This window comes from Geotrypetes seraphini, chromosome 10 (genome assembly GCF_902459505.1).
Source record: "Geotrypetes seraphini chromosome 10, aGeoSer1.1, whole genome shotgun sequence".
NCBI classification, from domain to species: Eukaryota; Metazoa; Chordata; class Amphibia; order Gymnophiona; family Dermophiidae; genus Geotrypetes; species Geotrypetes seraphini.
The window spans coordinates 62,519,417-62,543,798 of record NC_047093.1 but is presented as its reverse complement, the minus strand read 5'-3'; the positions used below and the strand labels follow the sequence as shown (position 1 = coordinate 62,543,798).

The 24,382-nt window shown below is 43.3% G+C and overlaps 1 protein-coding gene across 1 annotated transcript in view; it reads left to right on the top strand.

Annotated features, from left to right (window-relative positions):
- Positions 1 to 24,382, top strand: part of GPSM1 (G protein signaling modulator 1) — a 283,173-nt gene that overhangs the window by 108,716 nt on the left and 150,075 nt on the right. Inside the window, exons 8-9 of the mRNA XM_033962239.1 lie at positions 9,555 to 9,663; positions 12,102 to 12,228. Coding sequence (XP_033818130.1) covers positions 9,555 to 9,663; positions 12,102 to 12,228 — 236 coding nt within the window. The remainder of the gene's footprint in view (positions 1 to 9,554; positions 9,664 to 12,101; positions 12,229 to 24,382) is intronic.

Here is a 24,382-nt window from a genome sequence, read left to right as displayed (position 1 = left end):
AAGAGAATGATAAAGTTGGTAGAATGCTGCAATGAGATCATCATGTTGTTCCACTGGAGGAGGTGAAATCTGCGCAGGGAAGACTTGCTTCTAGGGTTTTAGGTTAACCCTCTTCAAGCGACTTGCGTGGATCCAAACAGGAAACTCCTCAGTGAGTGCAGCGGGCCTGGTCACAGCGATCACAGTAGTGGGAAGGCCAAAGGGGAAATCCGTCTGCTTCCGATCCTTGGAAAGCTGCTGGACAATCACCAGGCTGGAAAAAATGGGTAGGAATCTGTGGAGAGAAAGGAGAAGTGCAAGACACGTTTCTTTGAACAAGCCCTAATATTTCAATTAGCTTTTAGACGTATTCCTCCTGTATCAAGGGAAAATCTACCCATGGGGCGGGGAAAGGTCATCCCGTGAGAACCTCAAAGGGAGAACAGCCAGATGTCTGTGCATACAGAAAGAGATACTTGAAAAGAAATGCTTGGAAAGCATTCCAAATATCATTCAGCAGCTGTACTCCAATGTGATCCAAATAAGAGATAGAAAACAAGAGAAACCATGTTGCCTGTACTGAATGTGGCAACATGTAACAATACCAATTCATTTACTTGGCATAGCTATGGCAAAAGAGAGACAATACTCAGTTACTTAAGGTTCTTAATTGAACAAGCCAAAAAGATATGTTTTTGTGTGCTGCATATAACTATTATACACCTCAGAGAGACCATACTGATGTACTGAACGTATTCAGAAATGTATATTGAATGGATCATATGTAGGGAACACCACGAAATAAACGCTGCATAAAATAAAACTTTTTCTTATAACCCCTAACTAAACTATATTCAGAATATAAAAGCTATAAGTAAAAGAACATTGCGCAGTTAGGCTAGTAAGAAGTGGAAAAAGAGCTCTAGAAATGGCCAATATTATGTATCCTGGGGTACCCACTAAACTAAAACAAGTAGACATGACACAGACAAAACATAAAGTTTTTAAACGTGGAGCTATTTCTCCATCTGTCAAGTGTGCAGGGCTGAATTTAACTCTGCAAATAAACACATTGATATAAAAAAAACCAAAACAACAAATAATGTATATCATAACCATCTCATATTTGGAAAAAGGCATAAAGCTAATGTCTCTTTGGAGCGTCTCTATCTCTGCAGTGATAAAGAGGACCCGTGGAAAACATTAGAAATATCTGTGCCAAAACGGATCTGGGATGGCTATGTATAAATCCGGAAAAAACATTTTAAATTAGCAACATCCTAATTTCAGCTAAAACAATAGAAAGGAATTGTATTTTCCAATTTATTTTCAATTCACAACCATGCCAGCTGTAATTATTGAGCTATATATCTGTATCAAGGAGCAAAAGGTCAAGAATGAAAATATCACTAGCAAGAAGTTAAAATGTCGAGCGAGCACTACGATAACCAATACCATGATATTGGGCAATGAATAAGCTAGCAGCTGGTATCCAGGGTTTCCCCTCTTTGCACCAAAGTCCGTCCAGAAGGGCGGCTTTGGGCACCTGCCAAATGCCAGGCATCAAATTCAGAGGAAGCTGTGAAAAAAGAGAGGAAGAGAATCCTGTTCACCCTTGAGACCCAGAAGCCTATTTAAAAGAAGGGCTTGAACATCGTGAAAAGTATGAAGGGTAATGGGGTGACCTAGGATCAGAAAAGTAACCATCTCTACCACAATAGCACAAGCAGCCAGGGCTTTCTTGAACAGGAGTGACTATAAAAAAAGGCAACAGAGCGTAATTTACCGCCATGTTCTCCCTTCATGGTGTTACAATAGTCCCAAACAAAGAGATAAAACATGTGGGCATAAGCAGGAAAACCCAAACTTGAGCTAGAAACCAAAGCACATCTTAAATGTCCAACATTTCATAAGTCCATCTGATAAGAGCAGTCATTTCAGAAACCAGGGTCTGTCTCAAAATCTGGTCATAGAAGGAACAAGCAGAGATCCATTGGCGGCAGTGACCAATCATAGCAAGAAAAGTAAGCATGTCTTTCTTGGTAGCTGGGCGGGGCCGACCCAGAATAGCAGCAATGCAGAAAGTGCAGATTTTCCTCTGACCATGAGACAGGACAAAACCCAGGTATTTCACTTCAGATGTACACCAGTGCAGTTTATTTCATGACACCTTGTGACCACACACAGACAACCATTATATCAGCCTGACAGGTCTCCTGAATTATGGAACACAAAAGTTGTACAAAATAAGAATAGGACCATGAGGGGCAGTGCATGACTTGTAGAATAGCCCGAAGGACATTCCACACTAGGTATACTGTTGCTTAAGGTGAAGGCAAAAAAAAGAGCTGAAAAGCTTCACCAACAGGGACTAAAATAAAACATTCTTTAGGAAAATGACAGAAAAAAATCATTGGCTGCCGATGGAATGGTGGAAGAAACATAAGGGCAATGAGAATTACCAAAACTCTAACAGCCCTAATAATGCCATCAGCTTTGGCAACAAGAGCGACGGGCGTATTATAAGAAGAGATGGTGGTTTTGATAATGCCGGAGAAAAGTCAAGAGACGAGCAGTGGAATCTCACCTTACTGCTTTATAAAACCAAGAATGAGTAACTTCAAAGAAGCACTATAGGGGGTCAGTGGAAGCCCAAACAGAGAAGTCTGGGGGAAGGGACAAAAACATTCATGCACAGACCCTGATAATGAAAGCAAAGAACAGATTAGCTTTGCTCTGCACAAGAAAGAAAACCTCTAAAACGGAATTTTTTCTTTTTCTTGTTTCTTTTTTTAACTACAAGGGAAAGATCTTAGACTGATTCAAACAGCGCTTTCAATTCATTCCACATAACAGCATGTCCTACCTCAGTATTAAACATTGGTGACACAGAAAGATGGGAGCTGAAGGAAAAATGTCATACACACACACAGCCGTACAAGTCTCATTTGTCTAGGAGTAAGTGCCTTTATGACTCATTACAAAACCCATATAACAATGCAAAAATATTTGCTTATCTTACCTTATAAGCGAGGTACAGTAATAAGAGACAATAAAATCTTATACTCTATAAAAGTTTTAACCTTACAAATGACAGAGTGGGCAGGGGGGTTCTATAAATAATTTCATTCTTCCCGAAAGAATGGCAGCTGCTTATATATTCATGAGGGGCGCTTACCGAAAGTACCCCGAGATTTTTCCCAAAAAAACTCCATAATAGAACCCAAAGCTTGAACTTAAAATAAAGGGTTGGGTACAGGTCACCACTACCCAGTGAGTATTAAAGAACAGAAAAAATTCAGAAATACTCACAAAATACCGGTGATATCATCTGCCCATCCCGGACGAGCCCCCAACTGAAAAGGATTCAGGTCCCAATTCCTGCCCCATACTTTCTCTGTCTCTGTCATATGTAAGTCAGGTACCTGGGGACACATCTTAAAGACCAGAAACCATCTTTCAAACATGTCCGTCTTTTATTATGAGTTTCACATATTTATACGAATCAGGTTTGCCAGCATGTGTCAGCATGTGACGTAAGGTCACATGAAACTTTAAACACATCAGCATTTTTCCTATCTAGAGATTGAAGTCCAAAAGGTAAGAAAAAGCCTTGACCAGCAGAGCTTCTTAACTAAAGCTGTCTGTAAATACGGCTTAACAAAACAATTGAATTCACTTCACTACAACTCTGTTTAAACATTCATGTCAAAGAAAGAAAGACAAACATAGATGTCCTTATACCATCTTCAAAGAAGGGAAAGATAAACAGGGCCTACCTTTGCATCTTTAAACAACATATGCCTAAGGACACTTACTAAAGTTCTGATACGTGTCCCTTCAATACCTGTAACATGTTGGCCGGACAGATGGGTGCCAAACCCGCCCATCCGGCAGGCCATCCGGCTGCAGAATGGGGCCAGATTGGCCCAGGTGTCTGAAACCCCGCCCACAGGTGGGGCCTAAGGCGCCTGGGCCAACCAGAATAGGCCTAAGACTCCAGGGCCTATTCTGGTTGGCCCAGGTGCCTTAGGCCCCACCTGTGGGCGGGGTTTCAGACGCCTGGGCCAATCCGGCCCTATTCTGCAGCCAGCTGGCCTGCCGGATGGGGAGGTTTGGCACCCATCTGTCCAGCAAACATGTTACAGGTATGGGGGGTAGGATAGGGGGTGGGGGGGTCGGGGGGTCAGCGGGGGGGCCGTTTGGGAGTCTGGGGGGGCGGTCATTAGGGGGCGTGTGTCGAGGGCAGGAGGGCCTGGGATCTCTCTTGCCCGTATTGTCGTGGGGGGGGGGGGGTAGGGGGTTGGCCTGGGCAGGAGGGGTTGGGCTCCCTCCTGGCCTGATCGTAATCGGGGGGTGCCGCGGGGCAAGAGGGCTTGGGCTCCCTCTTGCCCCAATGCTGTCGGGGAGTCGGCGGTGCAAGAGGGCTTGGGCTCCCTCTTGCCCCGAACGTAATCGGGGGGGTGCTGTGGGTGCCGTGGGGCAAGAGGGCTTGGGCTCCCTCTTGCCCTGATGTTGTGTGTGGGGGGGGTGATGTATCGCGGCAGGAGAGATGCCTCATCTCCCCTACCGCGATACCATCACTTCTCTACCCAAACTGCCGCGTCCCGCGGCAGGAGAGATAGGGCATCTCTCCTGCCGCGGGTCGCAGCAGTTCAGGTAGAGGGGAGATGAGGCATCTCTCCTGCCGCGATCATTGCTGTAGGGGGTAGGCAGGTTGCTGGGGCCGCTGAGCTGATTGCAACAGCCACCATCAGTTCAGCGGTCCCTTTTTCGGCACTTAGACCTGTTTTGACTTCGTCTAAGTCAAAAATGTATAAGTGCCAACTAGGCAACCTGCCTAAGGTTTTGGTTATACCTGCTGCACGTCTAGGTGTAGGTCGGCCCACCTCCCGCCCTTTCCCCTCCTCTAAACACGCCTCTTTACGTCTAAAACCAGCTTTGTTTATGGGTACTTGGACGATCAGGCTTTTTGATCATCCAAGTAGCCATTTAGGACACTTTTTAGACGGTTTTTTTTTTTAAATTATGAACCCCTTAGGGTTTAGTGTTTTATTTAACAAAATATGGAGTCCATTGGCTTTATTTGCTGATTCACATTAAAAAATAATATATTGCCTTCTGAGTTTTTTCATTGCATATCTGGGTTGGGATAGGGGGGGTAGGGTAGGGAAAGGTACTGAAAAATGGATATTAAATCTTCATATTAAAGATGTTTAGTATTGTTAATATTAATAATTATTGGAAGGGGTTGGATATAGTTATGATTCTATAACTTTGTTTGAAATAGTGTATTATTTGTAATATTTTACTATTTTGAATTAAATGTATTACACTATTGTAATTTAATAAAATAATAAAAATGTTTTTTAAAAAAAGTGAATAAAGAATTTGAAAAAAAAAAGAATATCTTTTAAATACATACTAAGAAGCTCAATTGGGGACAAATAATGATGGATCCTTTTCAATCGTACACTCTATATTGTAGCACTGAAACAGTTCTTTTGGTGCTTATGTCTAAAGTGAGAAATTATTTTGATAAAAATATAGGAGTGTGCTGATGCAATTAGACTTATCTGTATCATTTGATATCGTTAATCATGATTTGCTTTTAGCTTTAATGGATGAAGAGGGAATGCTTAAGGTTAGTTGGCAGGGGTAAAAGGGGCCAAAAGAGACTACAAGGAAAAAATAGCCAAAATAGACTACGAGGAAAAAATAGCCAAGGAGGTGAAGAACTTCAAGACGTTCTTTCTATATATTAAGGGGAAACGACCCGCGAAGGAAGCGGTGGGACCATTGGATGACCATGGAATAAAGGGAGCGCTAAAGGAGGACAAAGCAATCGCCGACAAACTGAACACATTTTTTTGTGTCTGTATTTACTGAAGAAGATGTACACAGCATACCAGAACCCTCAGGCTGTATGCTGGAAATGAAGACAGAAAGCTGACAGGATTGACGGTCAGTCTAGAGGAGGTGTGTAGACAGATTGATAGGCTTAAGAGCGATAAATCCCCGAGACAGGATGTCACCCATCCGAGGGTCATCAAGGAACTGAAAGGAACCATAGCTGAACTGCTTCAACTAATAGCCAATCTGTCAATCAAATCGGGAAAGATTCTGGAAGACTGGAAGGTGGCAAATGTTACACCGATCTTCAAGAAAAGTTTGAGGGGGAGATCCAGAAAACTACAGACCGGTGAGTCTGACCTCGGTACCAGGAAAGATGGTAGAGTCACTGATAAAGGACCGCATCATTGATCATCTTGACGGACACGGGCTGATGAGGACCAGTCAGCACGGTTTTAGCAAAAGCAGATCGTGTTTGATGTACTTGCTACACTTCTTCGAGGGAGTAAACAGACAGATATAGAAACATAGAAGATGACGGCAGATAAGGGCCATAGCCCATCAGGTCTGCCCACTTTACTGACCCACCCCCAAGTCTACTATCCTAGTCAACATTGTATATCTGGATTTTCAGAAGGCATTTGACAAGGTTCCGCATGAACAACTACTTCGGAAAATTGCGAGCCATGGAATCAAGGGTGAAATGCTCATATGGATTAAAAACTGGCTGGAGCATAGGAAACAGAGAGTGGGTGTAAATGGACAATACTCAGACTGGAAGAGTGTCACCAGCGGGATGCCACAGGGCTCCGTGCTTTTCAACATCTTTATAAACGATCTGGACATCGGTACAACGAATGAGGTGATTAAATTTGCGGACGATACGAAGTTATTCAGAGTAGTTAAGACACATAGGGATTGCGAAGATCTGCAATGTGATATAATCATGCTTGAGGAATGGGCATCAACATGGCAGTTGAGGTTCAACGTGGATAAGTGTAAAGTGATGCATGTAAGTAACAAAAATCTCATGCACGAATACGGGATGCCTGGGGTGGTACTTGGAGAGACCTCCCAGGAAAGAGACTTGGGAGTTATGATCGACAGATCGATGAAGCTGTCCATGCAATGTGCGGTGGCGGCGAAAAGGACGAATAGAATGCTAGGAATGCTAAAGAAGGGGATCACAAACAGATCAGAGAAGGTTATCATGCCGCTATACCGGGCCATGGTGCGCCCTCACCTGGAGTTCTGCATCCAGCACTGGTCACCTTACATAAAGAAGGACACAGCACTACTCAAAAGGGTCCAGAGAAGAGCAACTAAGATGGTTAAGAGGCTGGAGGAGTTGCCGTACAGTGAAAGATTAGAGAAACTGGACCTTTTCTCCCTCGAACAGAGGAGATTGAGAGGGGACATGATCGAAACATTCAAGGTACTGAAGGGAATAGACTTAGTAGATAAGGACTGGTTGTTCACCCTCTCCAAGGTAGGGAGAACAAGAGGGCATTCTCTAAAATTGAAAGGGGATAGATTCTGTACAAACGTAAGGAAGTTCTTCTTCACCCAGAGAGTGGTAGAAAACTGGAACACTCTTCTGGAGTCTGTCACAGGGGAAAACACCCTCCAGGGATTCAAGACAAAGTTAGACAAGTTCCTGCTGAACCAGAACATATGCAGGTAGGGCTAGTCTCAGTTAGGGCATTGGTCTTTGACCAGAGGGCCGCCGTGTGAGCGGACTGCTGGGCACGATGGACCACTGGTCTGACCCAGCAGCGACAATTCTTATGTTCTTAACACTGGGAAGATACACATTTCAAATCTTTGGTTGTCTGGTCATTTTATTATTCAAATCATGTTGGTCCCAGGCTCTGGTTTCTGTTTGTCCTCTCTTAGCTCGCTTGCCAGGGTCTCCTGCCCATTTTATATTTTCTTCTTTCTCTGTGCTCACTATCCATCTTCCATCTCTGTACCTTCTTTTCTCTCTCCTCCTCCCTGTAGTCCAGTTTCTTTTTCTCTTCCCTCCAGCACCCCCTCCACTCCATGTTGCCAGCACCCTTTCTCTCTTCCCATCCCCCACCCCCTTGTGGTCCAACATCCTCTCTCCCATCCCTCCAAATTACAACTCTCCCCCTGGGTCCAATAGCAGCAGCAGAGGTGGAAAGAAGCAATCCCCTTCCTGCATGGGTCCAATAGCAGCAGCGGCAGTGCACCCTGAGGGTCCAACGGTGGTGCAGAGGAAGCAGCACAGCACCCCACCTTACTACCTTCTCAGCCCTCGCCGCCAATCCTCACAGACCTGCTCTTGGGCTGTCCCTCTGTCAGAGTCCTTCCTTCCTTCTGATGTAACTTCCTGCTTTGCAAGAGTGGAAGTTACATCAAAAGAAGAACTCCGGCAAAGGGAAAGCCTAAGAGCACACTTGAATTGGTGGGTCTGATTTTTTTTTTTCTCAACTGTGCATAGCCTTGGCCACTAGATGGTGCACAACTGTTATGCAGCAACACTTTTCTCCCAGTAGGATTATAACATGAGTGAGACAGAAGCGTAGCCAGGTTTTGATGTCAGGGGGGAGCAGACCTTTTCTAAAATAGGCATCGGTGTGAAACTGAAGGGCAGTTTCACACAGGCACCATTTTTTTTTTTCAAAATCCATTTGGGGGAGATGAGGACAGAGCTTCCAGGAATGGTGGGGCAGGGACAGGAAAAGAAGTCGCCAAGATGGGAAAATGAGTTCCCGCAGGGATGGGGAAAAATTTGTCCCTGTGTCATTCTCTAAATCCTCTATCTGGACATCCAGGCCATTGGGATGCCCACACCGCCAGGACGTCTATCTTTATACCACACTTTCGACTTATAATGGCAGTAGAGTAGGGTTTTGGGGGAACTCACATTTTCTACCATGAATGTAGTGGTTAGAGTGGCTTATGGGACTTGCTATTCCTCTCTATGGTTCACTAGCCCACCCACCAGGCTACTTAAGACACCTGTGTGCAGCTCTACTAGGCTTTCCTATACCAGGTGCTGATGTTCTGGAGACAGATATGTAAGTTTGTATTCTGATCTTTGTGGGTGTGAGGGGGTCCATGAGCACTGAGGGAGTGTGGAGTTGTCTTACCTTGATGCATGCAGTGGTCGTCTGGTCGGTTTGGGCTCTTTTATGGCACTTAGACCCTTCTAAAACAGGTCTAGTTTCAAATGTATACATTCTGTCCATGATGTCTTGCAAAATATTTGATTATTGCTGCAAGATGTCCATGTTTAACCTGCCCTTGAAACTGCACAAAGCATGCCCATAACACGCCTCCACCACGCCCATCTCGTGCTCTGAATGTACAGAGGTTGTAACGCCTCGCTAGATGTACAGAAAGACGGTTTTGATTATTGGCACTTGGACGTCCTGGCAATTAGCTGGGTTAAAAAATGTATTTGAAGGTGAACAGTTTTTAATGGTTCTATATGCATGCAGGTTAAAAATGATATCTGAAGGGTGTGTGTTTAGATTGGTGTAAAACAATGCATATACCTACATTTTCAGAAGCATGCATGCTGTTTCCTGGCCAGACAAGAAAGTATCCAGTTTTTAGTATCTGCTACACAAGTGGCCAGGTACCTTTATACCAATGTAGACTGTTTGGAAAATTCACCCCGCAAATATTAATCTCATTTCCAAAAATCAGCAACACTGGTTCTTTTTTTTTTTTTTGTCTTTCTACCTTTGCAGAGTTGGAGAAGGAAGAGCTTTCTGGAGTCTTGGAAATGCCTATGTGTCCTTGGGGAACCATGAGCAGGCCCTGTACTTTGCAAGCAAGCATCTGGACATCTCACAAGAGGTATGACAGGCTGAGAGCAGCCAGGTTGTCATGTGGCTTACTGTTCACTTAAAAGAACATAAGAATTGCCATACTGGGACAGACCAAAGGTCCTTCAAGCCCAGTATCCTGTTTCCAACAGTGGCCAACTCAGGCCCCAAGTCCTTGGCAGAAACCCATTCCAGAGCTGAGATTGTGATGTCATAATGCTCATCAGTGATGTCACAATGGCTCGATTGTCCTATACTTGGCTCACATAAGAACATAAGAGTTGCCACACTGAGATAGACCGAAGGTCCATCAAGCCCAGTATCCTGTTTCCAACAGTGGCCAACCCAGGTCCCAAGTACCTAGCTAGACCCCAAGTAGTAAAACAGATTTTATGCTGCTTATCCTAGGAATAAGCAGTGGATTTCCCCAAGCCATCTCAATAATGGCCTATGGACTTCTCTTTTAAGAAATTATCCAAGCTTTTTTTTAAACCCCACCAAGCTAACTGATTTCACCACATTCTCCGGCAATGAATTATAGAGTTTAATTACACGTTGTGTGAAAAAATATTTTCTCCAGTTTGTTTTAAATCTACTACTTAGTAGCTTCATGCCCCCTAGTCCTAGTATTTCTGGAAAGGGTGAACAAACATTTCACATCTGATTGGCTGGTGATTGAGGCAGGAATCCGTTAGTCACGAATTTGAATTTTGGCAAGAAAGTTCGTTACACTTTCCTGCCTCAGTCACCTCAAGCCCCTGCAAATCAGGTTTGAGGACCCACTTTATATAAAGACAAACTGCAGACCTCGCAGTATACCCTGAAGAAAGCCACAGCATGATGGCTGAAATGTCTATTCTACCTACCCAGACTGGGTGAGACACGGACAACTGCAACAGTCATAGTTTATTGTGCCCTTGTTATACTACCTCTGCAACCAAATTGATTGAAGCAGTTTACAAAATAATATTAAAAAATGAAGAAGGTAGAATAGAATACCATAATTCATAGAAAAGAAACCACACATACAAGAAGGGAAAAGGGATCTGCTAAATTTGAAACTATGACAGGTCAGAGGAAGCAATTATGGCAATCTTGGCGTGGCAAATACCGTATTTTCACGCATATAACGCGCGCATTATACACGATTTTACAAACCGAGTATAACCATGCGCGTTATATGTGTGAGCGCTTTATACAATGTTTTTTTTTCTCATTGCGATCCAGCATCCCCCCTGCGAACCTGCATCCTCCCCCCCGCTCGCGTAACCCCCCCATCCCCCGCGATCCTACATCCCCCCCACACCGCAAAGACATCGCTTACCCGATTGGGCACCAGCACCAATGCACAGGACATGCCAGTGCCAGTGCCCAAAGATCCTCCCTCGCCTGGGTTGGGCTGGGCTGGGCGGTGCGAGGGAGATCCTCCCTCTTCCCTGTACTGGGCTGGGCTGGGCTTTGAGCATTTGCGCATGCTCAAAGCCTTCTGGTCTCGCTCTCTCCGAGATTCTGAATCTGAGAATCTCGGAGAGAGCGAGACCAGAAGGCTTTGAGCATGTGCAAATGCTCAAAGCCCAGCCCAGCCCAGCACAGGGAAGCGGAAGGATCTCCCTCGCACCGCCCAGCCCAGCCCAGGCGAGGGAGGATCTTCGGGCACTGGCACTGGCATGTCCTGTGCATTGGTGCTGGTGCCGGTGCCCAATCGGGTAAGCGATGTCTTTGCGGTGCTGGGGGGGATGTAGGATCGCGGGGGAGGGGGGTGATGCAAGCGGGGGGGGGGGGGAGGATGCCGGTTCGCAGGCCAGAAGAGGGAGTAAGCAGGGGTGGCGGGAGGAGGTTATAGCAGCATGCGCGGTATACGCGTGTGTGTGCTATATAGATTTTTTTTACAGCAATGCTTTGTTCCCGCGCACTATACACGTATGCGCGTTATATGCGTGAAAATACGGTACCAACTTAAAAAGGTGAGTTTAAATGTAGGGAATGAAGTTTCTGTTCTGATTACAGCAGGGAGAACATTCTAAAATTAAGAGGCAATTAAATAAAAAAAAAAAGCAGAGGAACGGTTTGTAATGAACTAAGCTGGGAGGGGGTAGGGTAAGGCGATTGGCGTCTAACGATCTGAGGCAACAATGGGGGGTGGTGTAAGGGATAACGAAAGAGGAGACAGAAGGAAGGGAACCTGAGGCAAAGTCTTATGAGCGAGACTTAGTCATCAACAGTGACATCTGCTGGCCAGATTTGGGGCTCATGATTGCAGTGTTGAGAAGGAGTCTTGCTGCATAGCTAGAGCTAGTGATGGACATACCAGGATGTAAGGCAGAAAATTGGTGACCCCTCCTCCCCCCCCCCACCCCCGTGGCATGGTGATGCAGGATACTTGTCCTGGTTGCACCCTCTTATCGCTGGCCCTGTGCATGGCCTCGGTTATGGTAGTGAACCATCTCATCAGCTTCTTGTTCTATGCAGATCGGTGATCGGAATGGTGAGTTAACAGCTCGTATGAATATCGCACAGTTGAAGTCTGCTCTTGGGATGGGCTCTGGTGAAGAAGATGGCGACATGTTTCCACGATATGATGGCTATGAAGCACAAGGTAGGATTGGCCTTGGTTTACTTTGCTAAATATCAGAGGGTGCCATTATAATGCAGTGCTCCATTTGCATGCATACACAATGAGGTGTGATACTGAAGCCTATTTTTCTTTTCCTTTTTGTGTTGTCATGTTATAACTCTGGCACTCCAACATTTTTACCATAGACACAAAAAAGGATATCCAATCTGAAAGAATTCCCATTACGTGTTACCTGCCTATGCTAATGCTGTCTTCCTAAACAGAGTATCAGTCATGGCCGAAGGGGCTTCACTCTAATATGCCTTGTATTTATACATTCTTCTAGAAATGTACTTTCTAATGCCTATATTTGTCATTTTGGGGTGCCAGATGATGGTTTTTGAAAAAACATGTCTTTGTGTGCCTGGATCTGTTTCATTTTCTTGCAGACAAGTACATACCTGCTAATTTAGATGGATGGCTCATAGTGTTATAGTGAGGAGACAACACCCTGAATCCTACACACAATATTATATTTTGCAGTTGTCAAAAAAAAATCCCTTCCATGGTCCCTGTGTCACTGATAGGACTGTGAAGTCGGAGTTGGAAGCAACTTTTGGGCTATGGAGTTGGAGTTTGAGTCAGTGAAAATGTGTCGACTCCAACTCGTAGTCCTAAAAGAGTTAAATTATATTTCATGCAAATATGATAATGCATAAATTTCTTATTTTACAGATAATAATTTGATTAATCCATTTGTTTCAGGATATATTTTACTTTTAGAATATATTTTGATATCAAGTTCTTATGAGGATTACAAAATGTAATATATTTTATGATATTTTATATTGGTGAAAGTGGCGCCTGGAGAATGACACGTGGAATTAAAAATGAATGAATCCATGTCAATCGAGATTCTACTATTCTCTTCACTCCTCTTTCTTATCAGATCTCTGCTTCATCTCTTTTTATCCTCGTTAACTTTTCATTTCATTTTCCTTACTGCCTTTTCCACCAGGAATGTAAGCCAAAGTGGTTTACAGCAATAATTCAAATATATCAACTAGACAACCATAGGCATTACAATTAATATGATAAAATCAATTAATAACCTCTAATATTCTACTCTTTACTATCACTAGGGAATGACACGGGGAAAAATTTTTCCCCATTCCCGTGAGAACTAATTTTTCCATTCCGACCCTGTAAGTTCTTTTCCTGTCCCTGTCCCGTTCCTGCAAGCTCTCATCTGCACAAGCCTCAAACACTTTAAAATCATAAGCATTTGAGGCTTGTTAAGGCAGAGCTTACAGGGACAGCGATAAAACTCGTGGGGATGGGGACAAATTTGTTCCCATGTCATTCTCTAATACTAACAATAAGACAAACTTAGCCAATCGTAAGTTAAAATCCCTCCTCAAAATTAAACAACATCTATTGACATTGCTTAGTAAAAATCTCAAAACCCAGCACTTTGAAGCCCACAGCCTTGGTGGTTTGTGAACAGTGGCTTTGCCCAAGGTAATGTGCTGGCCCCAAACATGTTTGAGATGGGATGTAAGTTGGCAGGGAGGATTTACCGACTGTGTTGATCTTTAAGGTGCAGCCTGCAAATAAATCCTGGAAACTCTTCCGCCAAAACCTTTATGACAGTTGTGACAAGTTAAGCCAAAGAATCACAGCTCAGACATCTCACATCTGAAGCATGAAAGGAACATCCAAGTCAGATGTTTTATGTTATACTGTTCGGTGCAGCCCATTTGGTCGTTTGCAGAAAATTGTTGGTTGAATATCACCACTTAAATGTGTTTTTCTAAGTGGCATCACCCCTGGAATGTATGAAATCCCAACTTATTTTAAGATAGTAAATCTTTATAAGGCCAAAATGTTCACATCCATATTATCCTTCAACCCCTTGTTGTGCTGCCAACACATTTATATACTGCATTTACCAAAGCTGTTCTGTGCAGTGCACCAAACAAGCATAAATGGTATGCCAAAAGTTACAGTATAGTAATTAGTATATCCTCCCTCTCAAATGTTCATTTAAACAAGTGAATCTTCAAGCCCCTCGTAAAACTGCTGAGTTCCTTTTCACTCATCAGTGTAGCAGGAAGTGTATTCCGTTATTATAGCACCTGCACAGAAAAATATCTGTTTTAATGATGCGTATTTCTCCTAAAATAGATCCTTTGTACAAATAATTTCACACCCCTCTGCAAATGCAGTGCTCTCATTGGGATAAGTGAGTTAGTGTGACTGTCAGATAGCTCAGTGCAAGGCTATTCAGTGCCTTGACTACCAACTGTTTACTTCATGCAAAATTTTAACAGGCAGCCAGTGAAGTTTAGGAAATTGTCTGTCTCACTCCTTGGGTGCTAGACTTCTAGAACTTTTGAACATTGGTCTTAAGTGTCTGAACAGTTGTGATATGGTCCAATACAAATTCAAGCATTACTGAAAAATGTATGTATCATTCCTAGACTCTTCTAGGTGAGTTACAGTTCAGCTACAATATATAGGTTCCTTCCCCAGAGGGCTTACAATCTAAATTGGTACTTGGGGTAACAGAAGTTAGGGAGTCATGAGGCATGTTTGTAGGCGAAGTGGGTTTCAAACTTTGACTTCCCTGGATTTCAGTTCATTGCTTTTAATTAGACCATTCGTCTATGACAGGGGTAGGCAATTCCGGTCCTCGAGAGCCGGAGACAGTTCAGATTTTCAGGCTATCCACAATAAATGTGCATGAGATAGATTTGCATCTCAAGGAGGCAGTGCATGCAAATCCATCTCATACATATTCACTGTGGATATCCTGAAAACCTGACCTGGCTCCGGCTCTGGTCTATGACATCAAGCTCTACCAGCAAACTTGTAATATATTCTACATTTCTAGCTTTGCATCTCCCTTAGATAGGAAGCCTTAATCAAATTTCTGTTTAAAATGCACCCATAATTGTACAACAAATAGGATTATATCTCTTTTTTTCCTGTAAAAGTATAAGAAAATTATACAGTTCTCAACATTCTGCATGTACGAAGTGGGATTAGAATTTCTAGGGCCCTAAGAGAAGGGACAATTTAACGTGGACTTTGCATTTGCCTTCTATGGAAATGAGGAGTGTCAGCAATGTATCACTTTTTTCTTTACAAATCAAAGGTCTTCTGTTAAAGATGCTTGTTAAGAATTCTGCATTTCAGTGGAATTAATCTACTAATCTAGTGAAAGAGGTGGAAATAGAAATAAATTCAGTCTGTAGTACAAACCTGCTTTATCTTTTCTCTTTCCACTCTCCCTTCGTAGAGAGGCCAAATACCACTGCTTCTCTTTGTCTCTCTCCATCAACTTCTCAGATTTATCTAAATTTCCAGTACTGCTACTAGGTAATATATACAAATAAAACAAAAGCATAAAGGAAATAAGGTAATACCTTTTTTATTGGACTATTGATAATCCGCTGCTAAATTTATCTAAATTTCCAGTACTGCTACTACCATGTTTCCCCAAAAATAAGACAGTGTTTTATATTAATTTTGGGTCCAAAAAACACACTAGGGTTTATTTTGGGAGATATCTTATTTTTTTCATGTACAGCAATCATCTTTCTCTTCCTCTCCTTTACCCCAAATCTTCCTCTTTCCTTTCTCCCCTCCCCCCCCCCCATGTGCAGCATCATTCCTCTCACCCATCCCCTTGTGCAGCAGAACCCCACCAACCCTCCCACCATGAGACTGACATACCTCCTTTCCGAGGCCTCCTAAAGCAGCAGGGGTGGGAGTTGCTGAATCGACGAGTCCATTTTTTTTCAGCAAATCAGGCAGCACTAGTGTCAGGGATGGAGTCAGGGAGTGTCGGGGACATTCGGGGGAGGAGGGGGGGTTTCAGGGGTCGATCTTAACTAGGGCTTATTTTTGGGGTAGGGCTTATATTAGGAGCATCTTTAAAATTCATGCTAGGGCTTATTTTTGGGATAGGTCTTATTTGCAGGGAAACAGGGTAGGTAATATATATAAATAAAACAAAAACATAAAGGAAATCAGGTAATACAGTACCTTTTTTATTGGACTAAGTGCATTTTGATTAATTTTTGAAGGTAATCCTTTCTTCCTCAGATCAGAAATAAGCAAATGTTGACAAATATCAGAATATATAAGGGAAACATAAAAGCATTCCAGTGGTAGTATCACAGGAAGAGGAGGGATGGGTGAGTAAATAGGAGACAGAGGTGTCAAAGCAGTACGAGTTATCATTGCTCTTGCACCATTAGGTGTAACTGTAAACAATGCTATAAACAGGAATATAAGAAGTCCCTACTCCACAGAGCTTACAATCTACTCTTAAAATAATTTATTAAAATTTTTGAATATACAGAAACAAACAAAACAATACAGAGCTTACAATCTATTTAGAACAGACAAATAAGGTTACAGATTTCATTTATTACATAAAATGACTAAGAACATGTGTTGAGCTCTATCTTTATGGAGATGATGCGGTATACAAACTTAAGGTTTAGTTTAGTTTAGTTTAGTTTAACATGATGGGTACAAACAGGAGAATAAGAAGTTAAGATATAAAAGCAGTCTCAAGAAGGTGGCCTTTTAACCTGGATTTGAATAAGACCAAGAGACTATACCTGCAACTTTTAAGACAGAACAGGAGATGATGGTTCTGTGCACAGGTCCAAATAGAAACCTAGTGACTCAGGAGCTGGCGTTTCTGTCTTTCAAATGAGAATCAAAGCAGTTTACAAACAAAAGAAATTTGTAGGGAAAGAAAAATAGCAACTACAATTTAAATAAACTTTTGCTTGCCAATGCCATAAGATCATATGCAAATTCAAAGGTAAGGAGAAAGAGAGGGGATAGGTTCCATACAAACATAAGGAAGTTCTTCTTCACCCAGAGAGTGGTGGAGAGCTGGAACGCTCTTCCGGAGTCTGTTGTAGGGGAAAACACCCTCCAGGGTTTCAAGACTAAGCTGGACAAGTTCCTGCTAAACTGGGACATACGTAGGTGAGGCTGGACTCATTTAGAGTCCTGGTCTTTGACCTGGGGTGGGCCGTGTGAGCGGACTGCTGGGCAGGATGGACCACTGGTCTGACCCAGCAGCGGCAATTCTTATGTTCTTATGTTCAAAGCACACCGATTTTGGGGCCGAATCTCAAAACTAAAACCTGCCTGTAACTTGCTCGCTTAGCCGGTTTAGTGTGCATGCATTTTAGCAACAGATTATCAAAACGACTTACCGAGGTCTTTTCCGAGTTTTCTAGCAGTCTTTGATACTTCCATGCAAATGTAGTACAACGAGGTCATTAATATTAAAACAATCAATCCAAGTGATTCTCTACAATCACCGAGTGGTTCTCTAACCTCGTTGTGCTACATTTGCGGCCAAAATTTGCCAACAGGTCTGAGCTGATGTTGCCTAAGAGATTGGCTCAGGCACTGACAGGAAAGTAAGGTTTGATAGCTCAGAAAAAACCAAACCCCAAATTGAAGATTGGCAGGAGAGATGCCCACTCTCTCCTGCCACGTCGTACAATGACCCGACACTGCTAATCTCCCCCTCCCCCAGTGAGAGAGATGGCCACTCCCTCCTCCTGCTAAGCAATGCCTCCCCAACACCCCCTAGGCAGTGGAAGAGATACCCACTCTCTCCAGCTATTCAGCAACGCCCCACTTGACATCCTCTCCCCCCCCCCCCGGCAGCAGAAGAGATGCCCACTTTCTCCCACCGCCAAGTGATGTACCCCATGACAACTCCTCCCCAGGAGCATGAGAGATGCTCACTCCCTGCCGCTGCCATGCACACCCTCCCCACCGTGCCTCTGATGACCTCCTCCCCCTTACCTTGTTAACGATGGTTGGCAGGAGAGATGCCTACACCCTCTGGACAGTAGGCCAGCCTCTTCAAAATTATAGGCCTTCCCTTCCCCGGTGCATCCAGGGAGGGGCCTAAGGCTCTGATTGGCGCAGGTTGTTTAAGGCCCCTCCTATGGGATGGGGGGGGTTATCAGTGTCGGGTGATTGTGCAATGCGGTAGAAAAAAGTGGGCGTCTCTCCCACTGCTGGTTGTTTAGGGTGGCGTTGCTTGGAAGTAGGAGGGAATGGGCATCTCTCCCTCTTCCGGGGGGGTGTTGAGGTGGGGGCATTGCTTGTTAACGAGAGGGAGTGGGTATCCCTCCTGCTGATCTTTCATTGGGGAGGTCGTATGTTTATTTTACACATGTGCCGATCACTTTCACTAGTGATGGACACATACAAATTTAGCAAACCTTCGCTACTCTCCGCCAACCTCATTTGCATTCGCGTGTTTGGGAGAATGACTTGCTTTTTTGAAATCATTACAATAACAGCTGTGAAAGCGGCCCATTGGTTTTTAACGTGAAGTTTTGAGAATCTAGCCCTTTGTGCGTTAGTCAGAGTAAGCCTGCAGGATGCAAGCGTACAAGTTTCTGTGCTGAGGGCAGCTAGTATTGTGCATATGTTTGAGCAAACAAAAAATGTAAGCACACATTTGCACATGTGCCGAAAATGTTATTCTGCAAATATTATTCTTGCAAAAATTGTTCTGCATGCAAAATTTTTGCATTATCGATATTTATGCATAGAACATTCCAGTCCACATGGATATAATTTTTTCTCTGGATTGACCTATGCACTATCCTAAATGTTGTAGTGTTTATGGTTACAGCAAAAGGAAAAAAATTTGGATTAAATCCTCTTAATTGACCCTTATTCGTTTCCTCAGACCTGGGGTTCTAAGTTTTAGTGCTGGGCTTTCCTTAAAGCCGTCTGCATACTTCTCTTCAATGGGGCTGAATAGCTAATGACCTCATTACCATTCATTTTAATAAGTTCTGCAGCAATGTTCTACACATGGATTCGCACATGTATGACAACATTTCTCTGTATCGTGTGGCCATAAAATATGCAGGCTTCTCACTAACCAAGCTTTTTCACCCACACTACCTTTCTGCATCAGCTCCAGGATGTCTATTCTAGACAAAAAGTATAGTGGGCAGGGCAGCATTAATTCCTCGGTGGGCCCAAGGCACCCACTGGGCCCCCCTGGCCCTGTCCCCTCCCTGCCTCTACCTCACCTCTCCCATGTCTCCCCTCTTGCGAGAGTGTACCTCCGGGCCAGACTGCATAAGTTGAAGTAGTACATCCTCCTTTCTTCTTCATTATTCAGTGCAGCCAAACTTGCAGTCTTCAAAAGGCCACAGGAAGCAGTTCCTACATGTTGCCCATGGCTGACCTGGAAGCCTTCTCTCTGACACAAAATCCCAGCATCAGAGGAAAAAGGCTTCTGGGTCAGCCATGGGCAGTGTGTAGGAACCACTGCCCGCGGCCTTTTGAAGACAGTGAGTTCAGCTGCACTGAACAATGAAGAATGTAGGAGGAGGCAGTATTTGGATGTCTGGAGCCAGGCTGGGTGCATCAGGGCAGGCAGCGATCCAAGACCCCTGAATTCTTTGGGCCCCAGGCATGTGCCTACTTGGCCTACCCTTTAATCCTGCCCTAATAGTGAGGTGAAAGAAATGGCGTCTGGAGTGGGTGGTGGAGAAGAGCACAGATATGAGAGAGTTCCTAAGGAGGGGTCTAGAAAGAGATGAGAGGAGAGGCCTAGAGTCTGACTCACTAAGCCCTTTCCCCCAGAGACATGGAACAGAAGGAAAGCCATTAGCGGATCAGGCCACAAAACCTCTTTGCTCTCTCCCACTACTGCAATCCTTCTGACATGCTTTCATGTCTCGGAATGCATGCCCTGAAGAGACAAACAGCGGCGAAGCCAGATACTAACAATGGAAAAACAGAATAACTTCCATGGATATAATCCAGCCTCCAAAAGCATAAACAGTATTTAAAAAGCCCCTCTTCTGTCATATAGAGGTGACTGTCATATCACATGGGCCATAACTAATTCTTCTGCCCTCTTTTAGTTATTTATCTTAATGTCTCTATTGTACTTAATTTGTGTTGCACGTCATCACTTCTGACATTCGAGGAAAGCCCTGGAGATCTTGAGTTTGCTCTGCGCACAGCACTTTGAGCACAGATTGACTGTGTAATCAGGTTTTTGATGCATTTATAGAGGCATCGTCAGTTTGCATTCTTTACATTATTTCCTCCAGCACTTTCCAGGAATCAATACTGTAAAGAAATGCACAGTGTATCTGACTATAAATATTGATTCATACTGAAAGGGTTGGACAGGACTGAATCTTTACATTTTTCTGGTAACTGAAAAATTAGATTAAGTGTTTTCTGAAGAGCAATTATGTAGAAGTCCTCCTTTCGGGACTGACAATACATTTTAGGAGGCCAAGTGTCCACTGAATTACAGATAAATTCAGTGCACTAGAATTTGAATACAGTCATTCTTGCTAAGCTTCAGCTGCATTTGAGGATCTGTTTTGGAAACTCAGCTAGAATGCATTTCATACTTGTTTGTGGGACAGGGTAATCAGGGATTGTCTGGAGCTCTGACCACATTTAGAAGCATCCTGGGACTTGCCAGAAGATACAGCTCCCCCTCCTGATTCACGGTTTCCCCACTCGCAAATTTGGTTATTTGTGATTTTTGTGCCAGATTTTTTGCTCCCAGACTTTACCTCTCTTCTGTGTCCCCGACCTTACCTGGTGGTCTAGCGGTGATGCGGAGCAGGAGCGATCTTCCTGCGCTCCTGCCCTGTGCAGAGCCATCATCAAAATGTCTGCCATGAGTTCCCGTTGTAGTCTCGAGATGTAGGGAGCGTAGGAAGATCGCTCCTGCCCCGCATCACCGCTAGACCACCAGGTAAGATCGAGGACACAGGAGGGAGGCGGGGGTGGGTCAGAGCCGGCCCAAAAATTTATTCGTGATTTTTCCCTATTCGCGGGCTGGCTCTGCACCTAACCCCCGCAAATATTGAGGGTCTGCTGTAGATGGTTAAGAATGACACACTTGAAAACTCCCCACCTCCTTAATGCAGGTAAAATTATGTGCAGGAAGTTATACCAGCGGGAGAGTTTGGGGCCAGTGTGAGCATCAGGTAGGAGTCCCTGCTCACTGCTGACAAAAAATAGAAGGATTTTAAAGGTACTGGGGAGAGGGGGAGTGCCGTTGAGATCCCCCCCCCCTCTCCAATTGTTGGTGGAGAGAAGAAAAGAAGCCGGGAGTCTTCAGCTGATGGGACTTGGGGATCCCCGCCAGACACATTATTATTATGTACTGTTAGGTGGCACCCCTGCCAAGATGGCGTCCAGGCACTCCTCCCCCCTTACTAGGCCACTGGTGGCAGATTACCATCTGGAAATTCTATGGAACCTAGGAGGCCAAGTGTGTAGTATCCATACCAGCACTGATGTTTGCATTAAGATGGGACCTTTTGGTTGAACATGGTCAATGAAGGGTGATGGGTGTGATCTGAAAACTGTTCTTATTTGTTCAGCTGTCCTGAAGAGTGGAGTAGAGTGAAAGAAGATAATAAAAATTGCCCTGAATAAGGAGTAACATCTTACAGGTAGGCATTCTCTGTGACTAGCAGCTGAAATTTGTTCTTGGGCCGTGTGAATAGACTTGATGGAGCACTTGATTTCTCTTTTTCTGCTATGTTGCTTCTAACACTGTTGCCCCCTTCTCCATGGCTCCTGCCAGTAACCAGGCATTAATTACCTGCTGAAAAGCTGTTTGGAGAAGCTGATTTCCATCTATGCATAGCTGTGCTTTATTACACTGTGCTGCTCTGTTGCTTTTCAAGGCCATGGAGGTTTAGCAGCTCCAGTGTGAGGTGACATGCTGCTATTCCAGGAAGATAAATCAAGTGCTTTTAAGTGCATCCGTAGAATTCTTTACTCACCAATTTGTGAAAACGGCATTATGTTTACACAGCTCTGTTCAGGTCACATCTTATAGATTTGCTCCAGAATCCAAAAACCTTAAGTGACTCTTTAGCCAGCTTATACACAATGTTTTATTTATAAGACTGATTTATTCTTAAACAAAAATGCATCATCTTAAGCTAGCCAAAAGATACCATAATGAATGTTTGCTGTTTTTTTCTTTATTACATAGCTCCTTAATTTAAGGGGGAAAAACCTGAATTGTCAAGTTTTAAGTTCTGTCATTAGCTGTTTGAGTTTGTTTTATTAAAATTTGATTTCTATCAAATTTTTAGGCGATATACAATAATTAAAAATAGGTATGTAATTTAAAAGACACAAAATATTCTGATTACGTTACAAAGGACAGAATGGACGGAAAACTTGAAACAAAAGGGATAGAGGGAAGAAGTACAATCGTAACATGATAGAAGAATAATAATGGCAAAAAACAAGAAGGTTTGGGGAGATTATAGAGGATCCTGGTATACTTGAAAGAGGTCTCACTAAGAGACTGTGGGTGAGGTGCTCCTGACACAGAGCTTTTTCGGCATAAACTACTCGTTGATTGGGCTTAAGTGTTTAGGATCACTTTTAAAGATTCCTCCTTATAAGCTTTGCTTTGAAACTCGATTTTGTTATTTTGCAGAGTTGAACTCTTCTGCCATCATTTCTCCATAGGCTTTCTCAAGTGCTCACAGAAAGGAAAGAACAGAACTTGAGGTCATTGCCCTCCAGTTAATAAGGCCAAAGTATTAATTTCACAGAACCCCAGGTGATTGTGCTTATCGCTCTTTCAGTCACCAGATGTTGGCATGTGTAAATGACTCAGGATGTCACATTTCTGGTAGTACCACGGTGCATACGGTGTAAATAGTGGATATTTAGCATAATGTTGGCCAAAAACATCAATTTATTTATTTATTTATTTTTTTAATTTATAAATTTTCAATTATAATCAATCAAGTTTAAACTTGTACAGAAAAGCAAGATTCGATAAAGAAAGAAACATCCAACATATTAAATTTCAAAAGAAAAATAAATTCTATCTTAAATCACGCTCAAGTCCTCATATAGGATCCAAGATTAAATCTAACGGAATTTAAAGCAATCAGGTACAAAAGAAGAAAGAAACAGTAATAGATAGAACTGTAGTAAGGCAGTCATCTATACATCATACATCATGAGCTTTCTCCAGTCTTCACAGAGACAGGAATGTTGTCAGTTGTGAGGGTTCAAAGAAAACAAATTTATGCGACTTATAATGAACGATACATTTGCAAGGGTATTGGAGAAAAAAGGTTGCTCCCAGGTCAGTAATTGCTGGTCTTAACAATAAAAATTCCTTTTGACGCCTCTGTGTGTCCCTGGCCAAATCAGGAAACATTTGAACTTTCAATCCCAGAAATTCCTTGTGTTTATTTTTAAAATATAACTTCAATAGCCATGTTTTATCCAATGTAAGAGCAACTGATAGGAGTAAAGTAGCCGGAATGGCTACTTCGCTGTCTGAGGACTCTATTAAGGCTGATATATCCAAAGATTCTTGAATCACTTCTTGGTTCGCTTCTTGAGAGTTCTTTTGATCATTAGTATCTTTAACAGGCAAATAATAAGCCTGTGTGAATGGTGGAATAGAAGATTCAGGAATTTCAAGTATTTCTACTAACATAAGAACATAAGAACTGCCATCTCCGGATCAGACCTTCGGTCCATCAAGTCCGGCGATCCGCACACGCGGAGGCCCCGCCAGGTGTACACCTGGCGTAATTTATAGTCCACCATATCTTTATATGCCTCTCTTAAGGAGATATGCATCTAGTTTGCTCTTGAAGCCTAGGACGGTTGATTCCGCAATAATCTCCTCTGGGAGGGCATTCCAGGTGTCAACCACTCTCTGAGTGAAGCAGAACTTCCTGACATTAGTCCTGAACCTGTCCCCCCTTAGCTTCATTACATGTCCTCTAGTCCGTGTCAAATTGGACAGTGTAAATAATCTTCTCTGCTCTATTTTGTCGATTCCTTTCAGTATTTTGAAGGTCTCGATCATATCCCCACGCATTCTCCTTTTCTCAAGGGAGAACAATCCTAGTGTTATAAGTCTATCCTCATATTCCAGTCTCTCCATACCCTTCACCAGTTTTGTTGCTCGTCTCTGCACCCTCTCCAGCAGTTTTATATCCTACTAAGCAACGTTTAAGCATATCTCTAGGAGTTGTTATAGGAATTTTAGGAAAATTAATTAATCTAAGACTATGGAATGTAAGATACTATTCTAGTTCTTTCTATGATGATTTTGCTAGTAGGTTGCTTCTAGCCCTGTCCA